Source organism: Pongo abelii, chromosome 1 (assembly GCF_028885655.2).
Source record: "Pongo abelii isolate AG06213 chromosome 1, NHGRI_mPonAbe1-v2.0_pri, whole genome shotgun sequence".
Classification (NCBI taxonomy): Eukaryota; Metazoa; Chordata; class Mammalia; order Primates; family Hominidae; genus Pongo; species Pongo abelii.
In genome coordinates this window covers 21,232,825-21,247,749 of record NC_071985.2, presented here as the reverse complement: position 1 = coordinate 21,247,749, position 14,925 = coordinate 21,232,825, and the positions used below count along the sequence as shown (strand labels likewise).

The 14,925-nt window shown below is 64.0% G+C and overlaps 1 protein-coding gene across 18 annotated transcripts in view; it reads left to right on the top strand.

The window, feature by feature from the left end:
- The window catches only part of OBSCN (obscurin, cytoskeletal calmodulin and titin-interacting RhoGEF), a 168,352-nt gene that overhangs the window by 150,739 nt on the left and 2,688 nt on the right, over positions 1-14,925 (top strand). For 15 of the 18 annotated variants that reach the window (XM_063724835.1, XM_063724833.1, XM_063724832.1 and 12 more), the window contains 20 exons: positions 732-911; positions 3,730-3,829; positions 4,187-4,311; positions 4,853-4,965; positions 5,179-5,347; positions 5,587-5,668; positions 5,754-5,954; positions 6,662-6,722; positions 7,124-7,201; positions 7,511-7,683; positions 7,924-7,950; positions 8,725-8,877; positions 8,976-9,021; positions 9,460-9,537; positions 9,805-11,860; positions 12,655-12,735; positions 13,042-13,152; positions 13,313-13,480; positions 14,429-14,551; positions 14,735-14,905. In XM_063724835.1, coding sequence (XP_063580905.1) covers positions 732-911; positions 3,730-3,829; positions 4,187-4,311; positions 4,853-4,965; positions 5,179-5,347; positions 5,587-5,668; positions 5,754-5,954; positions 6,662-6,722; positions 7,124-7,201; positions 7,511-7,683; positions 7,924-7,950; positions 8,725-8,877; positions 8,976-9,021; positions 9,460-9,537; positions 9,805-11,860; positions 12,655-12,735; positions 13,042-13,152; positions 13,313-13,480; positions 14,429-14,551; positions 14,735-14,905 — 4,296 coding nt within the window. Of the gene's footprint in view, positions 1-731; positions 912-3,729; positions 3,830-4,186; positions 4,312-4,852; positions 4,966-5,178; positions 5,348-5,586; positions 5,669-5,753; positions 5,955-6,661; positions 6,723-7,123; positions 7,202-7,510; positions 7,684-7,923; positions 7,951-8,724; positions 8,878-8,975; positions 9,022-9,459; positions 9,538-9,804; positions 11,861-12,654; positions 12,736-12,976; positions 13,153-13,312; positions 13,481-14,428; positions 14,552-14,734; positions 14,906-14,925 lie in introns of those variants that run through there. The other 3 variants (XM_054518752.2, XM_054518756.2, XM_063724839.1) reach the window with 2 other exon arrangements.

Below are 14,925 nucleotides of genomic sequence, written 5' to 3'. Positions count from 1 at the left end.
GTGTGAGGTGCCTGGCTGATGGCCAGGTGGACGGGGAGGCTGCTGAGGGGGAGCTGCCAGTGGGGACGGTGCCCAGCAGGGCTCTGCAGGAGTCTCTTGCAGCCAGCAAGGGGCCAGGTGGGGCGGCCGGGGCCAGGTGGGGCGGCCGGGGCCAGGGTTGCAGGCGGAGGGGAGGGCAGATTTGGGTCACAGGTGGAGGAGAGAAAGACGCCCAACAGGTGGGTGCAGGCAGGGGCTGCCCTGGGAGGGAGGGCCCATCCCCAGGGAGGGGTCCATGGTCACGGCCACCTGGACACCCACTGAACCCAAGCTTCCTCTGGTTTTTGCCTTGGCACCAGGCTGTGCCCAGGTTTGAGGAGAGGCCAGCCCTGGTGGGGGGTTGCGATCAGTGGCAGAGCCAGGGCCTGGGGTGGGTATCCAGGCCTGGCTGCTCCCTGGAGGTGGCGACACTCTCCCGAAGGTTCCCAGGGAGGACGAGCCTGAGCTCGCAGGGGGTCTAGGAGGAGGAAGTGCCTGCCTGCAGCATGGGTCTGTGGTTTTTTCCTTTCTGTGTCCCAGGCCTCCACCTCCAGGCAGCCTCCTGAGGGGAGTGGGTGGGGAGCAGCCCAGTGTCGGCCCACCTAGGCAGTCTCTGAGGAGGGGGATGGGGTTCCTGGAGACCCCTCCACAGGCTGCAGCTATCCCAGACCCCTAGGCCTCACCCCCTGTGCACTCATTTGCCCCTTCTACAGACACCACCCTGGAGAGAGCAGACCAGGAGATCACATCCATCCTGAAGAGACTGCTGGGCCCCAAGGCGCCAGGCCCCTCCACAGGGGACCTCACTGGCCCCGACCCCTGCCCCGGGGGGGCACCTGCACTCCAGGAAACTGGCTCCCAGCCCCCAGTCACCGGAACTTTGGAGGCACCTGGTGAGGCCCAGATGCATGCTGATCTGATCACAAAGACCCCCAGGGATTGACCCCAACCCTGGCTGTGCAACATGAGGGGTGCCCATCCCATGGGCATTAACTGGCTGGGCCCCAGTGACCCCGATTTGGAATCTCAGTGGCTCCATGCACTGGGGATCCTGGGCAAAGCCTACCTCTTGCTTGGCCTCAGTTTCCCCATCTGAATCTGGCACAGAATGGGTTCTGGAAGATTCCTCCTGCTCTGAATCTGTTCTAGGAGCCAGAGGCTTCCCATGCTTGGCCTGTGATGGCCAATTCAGGTGCCCTGTGCTCCTCAGTGGACAGGGAGGAGGGGGAGCAGGGGGTGAGAAAGGAGAGGAGGAGAGAGAGGAGAAGTAAGAGGGAAAGGAGGAGGGGGGTAGAGGGGGAAGAAGACAGAGGAGGAGGAGGAGGTGGAGGAGGGAGGGGCAGAAGCAGCCGGTACCCCAGACAGACCAGACCAAACTGGCTGCTACAAGAGCCAGCTCTGTGGGTCACTCAAGCCCTTTCCCCCAGGTGTTATGATCACCTAAGCCCCTTCCCCCAGGTGTTGGGGGGTCTCCTGTTATGAAGCACTTTAACGGCTTCTTCTTTTTTTGTCTTTGGAACGGGGTCTCACTCTGTCACCTAGGCTGGAGTGCAGTGTGCAGGGATGCGACCACAGCTCACTACAGCCTCAACCTCCTGGGTTTAAGCGATTCTCTCACCTCAGCCTCCCAAGTAGCTGGGACTACAGGTGCATGGCACCATGCCCGGCCTTTTTATTTTTGGGTAGAAATGGGGTATTGCTGTGTTGCCCAGGCTGCTCTCAAACTCCTGGGCTCAAGCCATTCTCCTACCTCAGCTTCCCAAAGTGCTGGGATTACAGGTGTGAGCCTGGCCACCAACCTGCTCGAGCCCTGGCCTCGCTCCAGCCCAGTCCTCAGGTCCCCGATCAAGGACCTTTTCCTAAAGGGACAGATGGTGCATCTGGGGAAACTGAGGCCTGGGTTGGGGGAATCTCATCCCAGGCCCTGCTGCTCACCACAGGTGGATGGGGGGCCTGGAGTCAGGCGTCCAGAGAGCCATGAGGACGGGGCTGGAGCGAGGCCAGAGCTGGGGCAGGATGGCAGCCAGGCTCCTCCCCTGCCCTGTCCAGCGTCCTCTGCATCCTGCTTGTGTGGGCTTCTCAGGTCCATGCCCTTCTCCTTCTCCTTGTTTGGCCCAGAGCCTGCCTTGGTTATCTTCACACAAAGGACCATCACGGCCTTGCGTCCTGTGTGCCTACCCACTGTGGTCACCCCACCCAATCTTGCAGGGCCTTCCCTGATGCACCCTCCCCAGCCACCCCTACCTGGTCCCATCACTTTGGAGAAAGGCCGTCAGGCTGGAGCCAAGCAGGATGAGACCTCCAGGGCACAGTGCCCCTCCCCAAGGACTGCACGGGACAGGCCCCCACCATGGTCTCACGCTTAATTCCCTGAACGCATGCTCCAACCAGCGTTTCCAACAGTCCCACAGTCCCTGTGCTGCTTCTGTGGCCTCCCGCAGGGCCAGGGGGCATAGGGTTTGGGGCAAGCAGGCCACCTTCCCCCATGAGATGAGAGGGCCAGCCCCTCGGGTCTGCTTTCCCACAACAGGCACGGAAGCCCCCAGGCCTTCAATGAGCTCAGGTTCCTCCCTCTAGCTGCCTGGGCACCCTGGGGCCACCTAGGGCCAACGGGCATCCCTCTAAGCCCCACCTTGGTGTTGCTCCGTGCGCCTATCACGGGGCTGGCTGGGCGCAGGGCCTGGCCCAGGAGAAGAGGCACAGCATCCCTGTCACCCTGGGAAGTGGTCTCTTCTCATTCTTCTGGCCTATCACCCTTCCCCCTGCAGTGATTGAGGGCTGGTGTCTGCAAGGGAAGGACAGGTCGAGGCTGGGGCGGGGGTCTGGGAGGACTGGCCCTGGCCCTCACTCTCACTCTGCCTCGTGGGTGGAGTGCACCCCACCACATCCAATGGGCTGTGTGCCAGGGCCACAGTGGCTGAGCAGACAAGCCTGCCCCAGGTGCTGCTTGGCCCGTCCTGGGCAGATCGCGGGCTCCTTCACAGGCCTGACGCTCGTTCACTCTGTCCGATGCCTCTGCAGAGTGGGCATGGGTTGGCCTGCTGTGGCCATGACCCCACCCGCCCTGCCTGTGACGGGCACCCGTCCCACTCGTCCACCTGCTTGAAGCTCACGTGTACCCGACTCCTACAGCCACCTGCCCTGCCTGCATTGCCTGTGCTGCCAGCCGGGGCTGTCCTGAGCCCCACTCCTCTACCCAGTCTGTCCTGCGTCTCTCCTGTCCTCTCCATGCAGCTGGGTGGAACGGGGTCAAGGGCCCTACCTGTGACCTCTGGGCAGCCCCATGGGGTGATGCCCTGGCCCTCTGGATTCTGCCCATTGCTTGCATGCTAGGAACTGTTGAATGCTCCTGGCATGCACGGTGCTGAGACAGAGCTGCCTGTCCTGTCTGGCTGTCAGGGAGTGTTCTAGAGGGCAAAGGCCACTGCATCCAGTTGTCAGCCTGGCGGGTGGGCAGGGGAGCCTCGGGGCTGGTGGCGCCAAGCTGGATATGGAGGGTGCTTGGCATCTGGGCTCTGCAGGGTGGCTAACTGCACATGCTTGAGCTGTGGGCTGGGGACTGGGTTTGGGGCCCAGGGCCTTGCCAGGATCTCACCCATGGCCCAGGGCCCCTGGAGCCCAAAGCTCTGCCTGGGCTTGCCTAGCGTGGGAACATGGGGACCTGCTGCGGGTACCACCTGGGCTCCATCTTATGAGGCCCTCGTCTCCCAGCAGCCGTGCCCCCGAGGGTGCCACAGCCCCTCCTCCACGAAGGCCCAGAGCAGGAGCCGGAAGCCATTGCCAGAGCCCAGGAATGGACTGTGCCCATTCGGTAACCTCCCCAGACTGTTGGGTCCTGCAGTGGGGGCCAACCCCCAGGGGACATCCCAGGGCAGACAGGGCAGGGCACAAGTTACTGCGGTGGCCTCACAGCCCTCACTCCACTCCTTGCCAGCAGCCACCCCGGGCAGGGCAGGGCGGGGAGGAGAGGCCACTCTTGGGATGAGAGGTGTTGGGGGGCCCCCTCCATACTAAGAGCTGGGCCCCCGTCTGTACATCTCATCCCAGAGAGGCTTTGCTGCAGCCTCTTCGAGTAGTGGTGAGCAGGGATCCACTATCTCATCTGGAGGCCTGGCTGCTCAGAACGTGTGGGGGCCCGGCAGAGCCTCACCCCACTTCCTAACCCCAGGATGGAGGGTGCAGCCTGGCCCGGGGCAGGCACAGGGGAGCTGCTCTGGGACGTCCACAGCCACGTGGTCACGGAGACCACGCAGAGGACCTACACATACCAGGCCATCGACAAGCACACCGCACGTACGGGATTGGGCCCAGCCGGGTTATGAGTGTGATCCCCACGTCCCTTGCTCAGGGCTGGGGGGCATTTGCACATCTGCAAAGGCCACCCAGCCTGTCCCAGCCCTGCCCCAGCCTGGGACCCCCACAGTCTACTCACCATGTCCCCTCAGAGGGGCCAGAACCCCCCACTGGGGAGAGGCAAGTGGCGGTGAGCTTGGTGTCCATAGGACCCTGTCCCTGAGAGCGGCAGCCGAGTTAGTGAGCTCCACTGGCCCCCACCAACTCCTCCTGATCACCTGGCCAGCTGAGGTCAGAGTGGGAGAGGCAGTAGTTCCACTGAAGGAGCACCCCTAACTGTCAGAAGCCTGGGCGGTCAGGATGGGGTGCTGTTGCTTGGGCTGCGGGGGGCGTTCAGTTGCCTACAGTGTATCTTAGGGTCTCACCAACCACCCAGGCATGGTGGGCTGTGGCTGGCACCCAGGCATGGTGGGCTGTGGCTGGCACCCAGGGTTGTGTGGCTGGGGAGGTGGTCTCCACGGTTCCCTCCCTGCCCTCCCAGGGCCCCCATCCATGCAGGTAACCATCGAGGATGTGCAGGTACAGACAGGCGGAACGGCCCAATTCGAGGCTATCATTGAGGGTGACCCACAGCCCTCGGTGACCTGGTACAAGGTAGGCGTGCGGGTCCAGGTGGGTGAGATTCAGGGATGGCCCCAGGAGCTGGGGGGCCCATGGGAGGTGGGTACAGTCCACATCGTGCACTTGCCCCACATCCCCCCCAGACTGGACACACAGCAGGTGTCGGAAGCACTGCTCAGTGAAGGGTGGGGTGATGGGGTCCCCCAGAGTGGGCTGATAGCAGCCCTGCCGGTCCTGTGCCTCCAGGACAGCATCCAGCTGGTGGACAGCACCCGGCTTAGCCAACAGCAAGAAGGCACCACATACTCCCTGGTGCTGAGGCATGTGGCCTCGAAGGATGCCGGCGTTTACACCTGCCTGGCCCAAAATGCTGGTGGCCAGGTGCTCTGCAAGGCAGAGCTGTTGGTGCTTGGGGGTGAGTTGGTCGACCCCTCCTGGGCCCCAGGCTCTGCAGCGGGGCTGGCCGGGTACAGGTCTTGGCTCCATGGGGCAACCTCTCTTCCCATGGTGGTACCTGGGTGGGTGTGGTACCTGGGTGGGTGTGGTTCCATAGTCTTGGGTCCACGGAGCAGCTCCCGTCAACACCACAGCATTGGGTTCTATGGGGATCACGCTGGTCACCTTTGCCCATACCAGCCGCTTCCCACTCCTCAGGGGACAATGAGCCGGACTCAGAGAAGCAAAGCCCCCGGAGGAAGCTGCACTCCTTCTATGAGGTCAAGGAGGAGATTGGGAGGTAGCACCCAGCCCCCTTTCCCCTGGACTGCCAGATGGCTCCTTTCCCCAGGCCACCTGGGCTCGCCTCACTCCCTTCTTCCTAGGGGCGTGTTTGGCTTCGTGAAAAGAGTGCAGCACAAAGGAAACAAGATCTTCTGCGCTGCCAAGTTCATCCCCCTACGGAGCAGAACTCGGGCCCAGGCATACAGGGAGCGAGACATCCTGGCCGCGCTGAGCCACCCGCTGGTCACGGGGCTGCTGGACCAGTTTGAGACCCGCAAGACCCTCATCCTCATCCTGGAGCTGTATCCTGCCCTCAGCCCCTGAGACGGCTTGAGGAGGGGCAGGCAGGGCCAGGCTGGGGCTCAGAGGAGCCATGTGCACGGTGTCCCCTGCCTGGCTGGGTGGTGGCGATAGCCACCCAGCCAGGAATTTGGGTGGGGAGTCTTCTGTTCCACGGGGCAGTGACTGGAGTCCCCCGGGGGTACTGGTGGCTAGCTGGCCTTGATGACCTGATGCCCTCAGCAGGGATGGCGGGGGTCCGCTCCCACTCTGTAGATGGCCTCTTAGAGAGAAAGGAGCTGCCTGGCCCTGCTACTCTGGGGCTCACCCCGCCACCCACGTGGCCTTGTCTTGGGGGTCTCCTCTGGTGCTCTTGACAGGGCGTCAGCTGGATACATGCCCCCCTGCCCAAAGTCGGTGTCCTCTTTGCAGGGAGAGGGTGCTGGATGGGCTCTGTACAGAGGGGACAGGATGCCCCCTCCCACCGTGCCACTGCAGTGAGTGGCCTCGGTCCCCAGGGTCAGCCTGCAGCCCCTCCCTCTCCTCAGGGCTGGGTGCCATCTGGGGTTCAGAGGGGTCCCCGCTCCACCCTCCTCAACCCTGAGCATCACCCCCTGCTGCCCCGAGATCACATGTGCCCACAGACCTGGCTGCCTCATTGTGAGTGTGGGTTTCTGGGGGCAGGCAGGTTTCAGCCTCCCAAGCCTGCTTTTCCTTGATGGGATCCCAGGTGCTCGTCCGAGGAGCTGCTGGACCGCTTGTTCAGGAAGGGCGTGGTGACGGAGGCCGAGGTGACTGGGCCACCGCCTGCCACTGCCCCAGCCATGCACCCTGCCCCAGCCCCCACTCAGACATCGGATCCCTGCAGATACAGTCCCAGCCACAGCTCTCTCTAGCTCAGGGGCCTCTGGGGCTCCCCAGGGCCTCCAGGCCGTGTTGACCCCCTGTCGGGCTCTACACAGCCTGCCACCCCGCCTCACCTGGCCAGCGGACCAGCCCTGCCTGCCCCTCCCCCACTGAGGTTCACAAGTCCATCTTATCCTCCCCACCTTTGAGGGATCTCCTGGCTTAGGGGCACACAGGGCCCAGGAGGGCTTTGCATATCAGCTGCTGAAGCCAGGAGGAGGCTGGGCTTGAAGTGCAGAGGGAGGCTGGGGCTGGGCTCCCCCCTGAACAGCAGCCCTTGCCGCAGGTCAAGGTCTACATCCAGCAGCTGGTGGAGGGGCTGCACTACCTGCACAGCCATGGCGTTCTCCACCTGGACATAAAGGTTCGTATGTCCTCACCCCTGCACCCCAAAGCCTGGGGCCTGCAGGCCAGGTGGGGCAGGCCCACCACTCCCAGCCTCACTGAGAGGACTTGCTTGCCTCCAGGGACAGGGAGCTCACCACCTCCAGGCAGCCCTTTCAGGTGGGGCGTGGCTCTGGTGGAGCAGAGGCTGTCCCCAAATGGCTGCGCCGGGTGCTCCCCACTGCCCCACCCTGCCCCTGGGCCTCTGGGTGTCCCCACCAGGCCCATCAGCCCCAGGAGTCACCCCCTTAGGGCACGGCTCTCACCCACTCCCAACTCTCCCCAACAGCCCTCTAACATCCTGATGGTGCATCCTGCCCGGGAAAACATTAAAATCTGCGACTTCGGCTTTGCCCAGAACATCACCCCAGCAGAGCTGCAGTTCAGCCAGTACGGGTCCCCTGAGTTCGTCTCCCCTGAGATCATCCAGCAGAACCCTGTGAGCGAGGCCTCCGACATCTGGTGAGTGGGTGGCTGGGCCAACGGGTCTGGGTCTGCAACTTCTCCGGGAAGCCAGTTCCCACAGATGGCTGGGTCCTCTCCTCTGCCCCGGGGAGGCAGCAGGCAGCCTACTGGTCAGCCAAGGGGTCCTCCCTGAACCTGTCTCCTCCTGCAGCCCTGGGTTCCCCCTTCCCTGTGTGTGTGCCTCTTACCTGAGGGCCAGGCCTGGGGTGACGCACAGTGTGTGGTTTTGTCTTGCAGGGCCATGGGTGTCATCTCCTACCTCAGGTGAGCAGAGCCCTGCCCCATCAGCTGCCTCCTCCAAAGATGACCTGAGACCCCTCCCTTGTAGGCCCACCAAGGGCATGTGCACTGCTGGCTGCTCCCCAGATCAGAAACCCGAGACCCAAGGGGCTACTATCTTGGGAACAGGCGGTCAGCCAACCCTGATAAGAGGTTCCTGCCCGGAGCGTCTCACAAACACCCTGTCATCAGAGGGCTGTGCTAGGTCACGAGGCAGCCAAACCACTGCCCTGCAAGACTGGGGGCTGTCCAGCAGCCACTCATAATAGCCACTGTTGCCCTGAGGATGATGGTGGTATAGACTGAGCCTGGACCTCCTCAGCAGGCTGATCCTTGATTCCTAACTCAGGCTGATCTTGATCCCTGCCCCAGACTAAGCCTGGATCCCCATTTCAGACTAAGGCTGGTGCCACCCAGGCTGATTCTAGATGCCTGCCCCAGCCTGAGCCTGGATCCCCATCTCAGACTAAGGCTGGTGCCTACTTCGGCTGACCCTACATCCCTGCCCCAGCCTGAGTCTGGATCCCTACCTTAGACTAAGGCTGGTGCCCACTCAAGCGGACCCTAGATCTCTTCTGCTACTTGAGCCCAGATACTCACCCCAGGCTCAGTCTGGGTCCCTGTTCCAAGCTGAGCCTGGATCTCACTGGGCAAATCAGAGAAACTTGCTGGGATTCTCAGAGCTATATGGGAGTGGGACTAAGAGCCCATCTGCAGTCAGGGCCTCATCTGAGGGCTGGACCCTCCCTCTGCCTTCAGCCTGACCTGCTCATCCCCATTTGCCGGCGAGAGTGACCGTGCCACCCTCCTGAACATCCTGGAGGGGCGTGTGTCATGGAGCAGCCCCATGGCTGCCCACCTCAGCGAAGATGCCAAAGACTTCATCAAGGCTACGCTGCAGAAAGCCCCTCAGTGAGTGCACCCCCAGGCTTCTCCTGCCCGGGGCCAGTCAGCCCTGCCCCAGGGGCAGCTGAACACCTGGCCCCTCCTGAGCCTTCCTCTCCCTGCAGGGCCCGGCCTAGTGCGGCCCAGTGCCTCTCCCATCCCTGGTTCCTGGTGAGTATCAGGGTCAGCCCCACACTATGCAGGGGGAGCCTGAGGCCAACAGGGGCAGGGCCTCTGGGCAACAGGGTGTGTGAGCACAGAACTGTGGCTGTGGCCCGGCCTCTGCCCAGCCCAGAGGACATTTGTCCCTGTGCATTAGTGAGAGGGCTGTGGGAACCTCAGGCTGGAACCACATTTCAGTGCCCCAGCCCCCCAACCCCTAGGAGGCAGGGAGAACTGCAAGGAGCTCAGGGACAGGGGATCACTGTCACCTCTGACCTCTGGCCTTTGCCATCTGCCCCACCTGGACATCCTGGATGAGGGCTGTGGTGTCCTGGATCCAGGGAATCCCAGGGCTGGGGCTGCCCAGAAGGGCTTCCATCATGGGAGGGGCCCCTATCAGGGCACCATGGTCTCCCTGCCATGTGGCTGCCCACCTTGGTCTCCCAGAAATCCATGCCTGCGGAGGAGGCCCACTTCATCAACACCAAGCAGCTCAAGTTCCTCCTGGCCCGAAGTCGCTGGCAGGTGAGCCGTCACCATCTGAGTAGGGACCAGTGAAGGGGAAACTTAGGCCCCACAGGGCCAGCTGCACACCTAGGAGTGCAGGGACGTGGGGCTGGGCTCCTTTGAGCATGCTGAAAGGAGACGGGAGTCATCTGCTGGGCACAGCGGGGGTGGGTGCACACAGTCCCATGGGGCAGGAGGGTGGAATGACTGCACCCTGGGGGCAGAGGACCCCAGAGCTCCTGGGTCTCCTCACCTGATGCCTGCTGCCCCCCCATGCGGTTCCAGCGTTCCCTGATGAGCTACAAGTCCATCCTGGTGATGCGCTCCATCCCTGAGCTGCTGCGGGGCCCGCCCGACAGCCCCTCCCTCGGCGTGGCCCGGCACCTCTGCAGGGACACTGGTGGCTCCTCCAGTTCCTCCTCCTCCTCTGACAACGAGCTCGCCCCATTCGCCCGGGCTAAGTCACTGCCACCCTCCCCGGTGACACACTCGCCACTGCTGCACCCCCGGGGCTTCCTGCGGCCCTCGGCCAGCCTGCCTGAGGAGGCTGAGGCCAGTGAGCGCTCCACCGAGGCCCCAGCTCTGCCTGCATCTCCCGAGGGTGCCGGGCCACCGGCCGCCCAGGGCTGCGTGCCCCGGCACAGCGTCATCCGCAGCCTCTTCTACCAGCAGGCGGGTGAGAGCCCTGAGCGCGGGGCCCTGGCCCCGGGGAGCAGGCGGCACCCGGCCCGGCGGCGGCACCTGCTGAAGGGCGGGTACATTGCTGGGGCGCTGCCTGGCCTGCGCGAGCCACTGATGGAGCACCGCGTGCTGGAGGAGGAGGCCGCCACGGAGGAGCAGACCACCCTCCTGGCCAAAGCCCCCTCCTTCGAGACCGCCCTCCGGCTGCCTGCCTCTGGCACCCACTCGGCCCCTGGCCGCAGCCGCTCCCTGGAACATGACCCTCCGAGCACCCCCCGCCCTTCCCTGGAGGCCTGCTGTGAGGCACAGCGACTGCCTTCAGCCCCCTCTAGGGGGGCCCCTATCAGGGACATGGGGCACCCTCAGGGCTCCAAGCAGCTCCCATCCACTGGTGGCCACCCAGGCACTGCTCAGCCAGAGAGGCCATCCCCGGACAGCCCTTGGGGGCAGCCAGCCCCTTTCTCCCACCCCAAGCAGGGTTCTGCCCCCCAGGAGGGCTGCAGCCCCCACCCAGCAGTTGCCCCATGCCTTCCTGGTTCCTTCCCTCCAGGATCTTGCAAAGAGGCCCCCTTAGTACCCTCGAGCCCCTTCTTGGGCCAGCCCCAGGCACCCCCTGCCCCTGCCAAAGCTAGCCCCCCACTAGACTCTAAGATGGGGCCTGGAGACATCTCTCTTCCTGGGAGGCCAAAACCCGGCCCCTGCAGTTCCCCAGGGTCAGCCTCCCAGGCGAGCTCTTCCCAAGTGAGCAGGGTGGGCTCCTCCCAGGTGGGCACAGAGCCTGGTCCCTCCCTGGACGCTGAGGGCTGGTCCCAGGAGGCTGAGGATCTGTCCGACTCCACACCCACCTTGCAGCGGCCTCAGGAACAGGCGACCATGCGGAAGTTCTCCCTGGGGTGTCGCGGGGGCTACGCAGGCGTGGCTGGCTATGGCACCTTTGCCTTTGGTGGAGATGCGGGGGGCATGCTGGGGCAGGGGCCCATGTGGGCCAGGATAGCCTGGGCTGTGTCCCAGTCGGAGGAGGAGGAGCAGGAGGAGGCCAGGGCTGAGTCCCAGTCGGAGGAGCAGCAGGAGGCAGCCAGGGCTGAGAGCCCGCTGCCCCAGGTCAGTGCAAGGCCTGTGCCTGAGGTCGGCAGGGCTCCCTCCAGGACCTCTCCAGAGCCCACCCCGTGGGAGGACGTCGGGCAAGTCTCCCTGGTGCCGATCCAGGACCTGTCAGGTGATGCAGAGGCGGCCGACACAATATCCCTGGACATTTCCGAGGTGGACCCCGCCTACCTCAACCTCTCAGACTTGTACGATATCAAGTACCTCCCATTTGAGTTTATGATCTTCAGGAAAGTCCCCAAGCCTGCTCAGCTAGAGCCGCCCTCCCCCATGGCTGAGGAGGAGCTGGCCGAGTTCCCGGAGCCCATGTGGCCCTGGCCAGGTGAACTGGGCCCCCACGCAGGCCTGGAGATCACAGAGGAGCCAGAGGACGTGGATGCGCTGCTGGCGGAGGCTGCTGTGGGCAGGAAGCGCAAGTGGTCCTCGCCGTCACGCAGTCTCTTCCACTTCCCTGGGAGGCACCTGCCACTGGACGAGCCCGCAGAGCTGGGGCTGCGTGAGAGAGTGAAGGCCTCTGTGGAGCACATCTCCCGGATCCTGAAGGGCAGGCCGGAAGGTGAACCCCCACCCCACCCCAGGCATCCTGCACGTCCAGGGGCCCCCATTCTGTACCTAAGGTTACTGCACTCCAGGTGATGGCAGGAGGCTCCCAGGGGCCCCCCGCCGGTGTCCAGGTGCTGCCCACATCTCCTGTCCCTGCCTCAGGCCTCTGAATCTCGGGGTCACCTCTCCAGCCCTGGGACCTAACATAGCTGTGGAGGTCTGGGGAGGCTGTAGGTGGTACGCCCCTGGGGAAAGCATTTGAAGGGGCCAGAGTCTTCCTGAACCATAATCCTCCCTGACCCCAGAGTCCTCCCGACAGGCCCCAGACCCTTCCTGACCCCAGACACCCCAACGCTGCACTCTCCTAACCCCAGATCCTGCCTGACTGCAGACCCTCCTAACCCCAGATCCTCCTGAGTCCTCCTTGACCCCATAGTCCTCTCTGATCCCAGACCCTCCCCAACTCCATACCCTACCCAACCCCAGACCCTCCTGACCTCAGGCCCTCCCTGACCCCAAAACCCAGACCCCAAAACCCTTCACAACCCCACAGTTCTCCCTGACCACATAGACCTCCCTGGCCCTGGACCCTCCTGACCCCGTGCCTGGAGGTGGGAAGGGTGCCTGGTCTTCATGTTTCCTCTGTCCTCTGTGGCCTGGAAGTCTGGGGAGTGGGCAGCGGGCCGGCCGACCCCAATTTCTTCCTGTCCCAGCTGCTCGGGGTCCTTGCAGCCACAGGCAGCTGGTGCTACCCAGAGGGGCCGGGCCTCCTGACCACGACCTTCATTGGCCCCCTTCCTCCTGCAGGTCTGGAGAAGGAGGGGCCCCCCAGGAAGAAGCCAGGCCTTGCTTCCTTCCGGCTCTCAGGTCTGAAGAGCTGGGACCGAGGTGAGCAGGCCCAACACAGAGACCAGGCCCCACTGCCTCTCAGGGTCCCACCAGTGTGGCCAGACCGGTGGGGAGCAAGCTTGCACTCACAGGGGTGCGGGAACAGATGAGGGGTCCTGGTGGGTGTGGTTAACTGAGCAGTCTTGGAGGACTTCCTGGAGGAGGTGGTGGTGGTGCAGATGGGCCAGGCTGGGGAGTTGGGGCTGGTGGGGCAGGGCTTCTCCTGGTGTCCCCACTGCAGGGTCCAGGCCATGCTCTGGGGCCTGGAGGTCACCCCTGAAGGCTGACCTCACCCTCCCTCCTCAGCGCCGACATTCCTAAGGGAGCTCTCAGATGAGACTGTGGTCCTGGGCCAGTCAGTGACGCTGGCCTGCCAGGTGTCAGCCCAGCCAGCTGCCCAGGCCACCTGGAGCAAAGGTAAGAAGCTGTCCCAGGGGCTGGGGGCTAGGTGAAATCGGGTGAGTGGCCATCCTGTGAGCTGGCCCCACAGGATGCCTCGCTGTCCGGAGGGAAACTGAGGCCCAGGGAGAGGTGTGAGGCCTGGCTGTGGCATGAGGCTTGCTTTGTCCTTTTGCAGACGGAGCCCCCCTGGAGAGCAGCAGCCGTGTCCTCATCTCTGCCACCCTCAAGAACTTCCAGCTTCTGACCATCCTGGTGGTGGCGGCTGAGGACCTGGGTGTGTACACCTGCAGCGTGAGCAATGCGCTGGGGACAGCGACCACCACGGGCGTCCTCCGGAAGGCAGGTGCGTGGGCCACACTGGGGGTCCCGCCAGGCCAGGGAGGCTGGGCTGGGGCTGCTGGGAAGCCTCATCCTGCGTGGAATGCTTCCGGGCCCGTGCATTGGCTGCTGAGGCATCTGCTCCCTGACCCTGAGCAGCCCACATCCCTATGGGGCCAGACACCACACACGGCCAGGGCTGCAGGAGGCCTGAGAAGGTCAACACAGAGTTCTGACCGTCCGGGCTGCCCTGGGTTGGCAGGAGGCCCTGAGCTGGTCCCAGCAGAAACAACCAGCCTCGGGAAGGATGGCCGGACGCAGCTGCTGACATCACAGGGCTTGGAAGGAAGCCTGTTCATCCACGCTCCCTGCCAGGGAGAAAGCCCATCCCATTGGCCACTTGCCGGGAGAACTGAGTTTCTCAGGCGCGTGACCCATTGCACCATCTTCCCACGTTCCTTCCGTGCCCATCCCTCCAGCCCATGCAGGAGTGGGCTGCTTCCCGTTCCATACCTCAATCAAAGTCGAGTTACAAGCACAACACAGTTCCCTGGGGCGTGTTTCTGAGGTGGTCTGGATGGGGGCTACAGGCCTAGCTCTGGGACCCCTGGCCCAATGCCCAGAGTGGGCTGGCCTGCTTGAACCTGTGCAGGACAACCCAGTGAAGCCCAGCAGCCCCACCAGGGCCCCTCTGACCAGAGCCTGGGCCCCTGCACAGGGTTCTGGTCACACCCAGGTGAATGGGCCAGCCCAGGAGTGGGGTCTGGCAGGGCAGACACCTCCCCAGCCCCTCGCCAGGAGAGGCCCCTCCTACCAGTCCTCATTGTGACTGGACCCTGAATGAACAGGACCAGGGAGAGTGGGCTCCAGAGCCCTGGTAGCTGCTAGGGTGAGGCAGGCGCCAGCCAGATATTGGCCCCTGGAGGCTGGGTGCCCACCCTGGAGTCACTGACCATTGGGCAGTGCCTTGCAGAGCGCCCCTCATCCTCGCCATGCCCGGATATCGGGGAGGTGTACGCGGATGGGGTGCTGCTGGTCTGGAAGCCCGTGGAATCCTACGGCCCTGTGACCTACATTGTGCAGTGCAGCCTAGAAGGTATGAGGTGGCCCCTGCGCCCGAGGCTCCGGCCACCCCTCCCGGGGGCCATGTCGAGGGGCCCTTGGGGACATGCCTGGCCTGCTCTGTTCCCATGGGTGGCCTCAGGGAAGGGTTTCTCCACCCCCACTGTCGTGGTGTGCGGAGGCCTCAGTGGCCCCTCACATGCTCCTGTGTGGCCAGGTGGCAGCTGGACCACACTGGCCTCCGACATCTTTGACTGCTGCTACCTGACCAGCAAGCTCTCCCGGGGCGGCACCTACACCTTCCGCACGGCATGTGTCAGCAAGGCAGGAATGGGCCCCTACAGCAGCCCCTCGGAGCAAGTCCTCCTGGGAGGGCCCAGCCACCTGGGTGAGCCACACCACACTCGG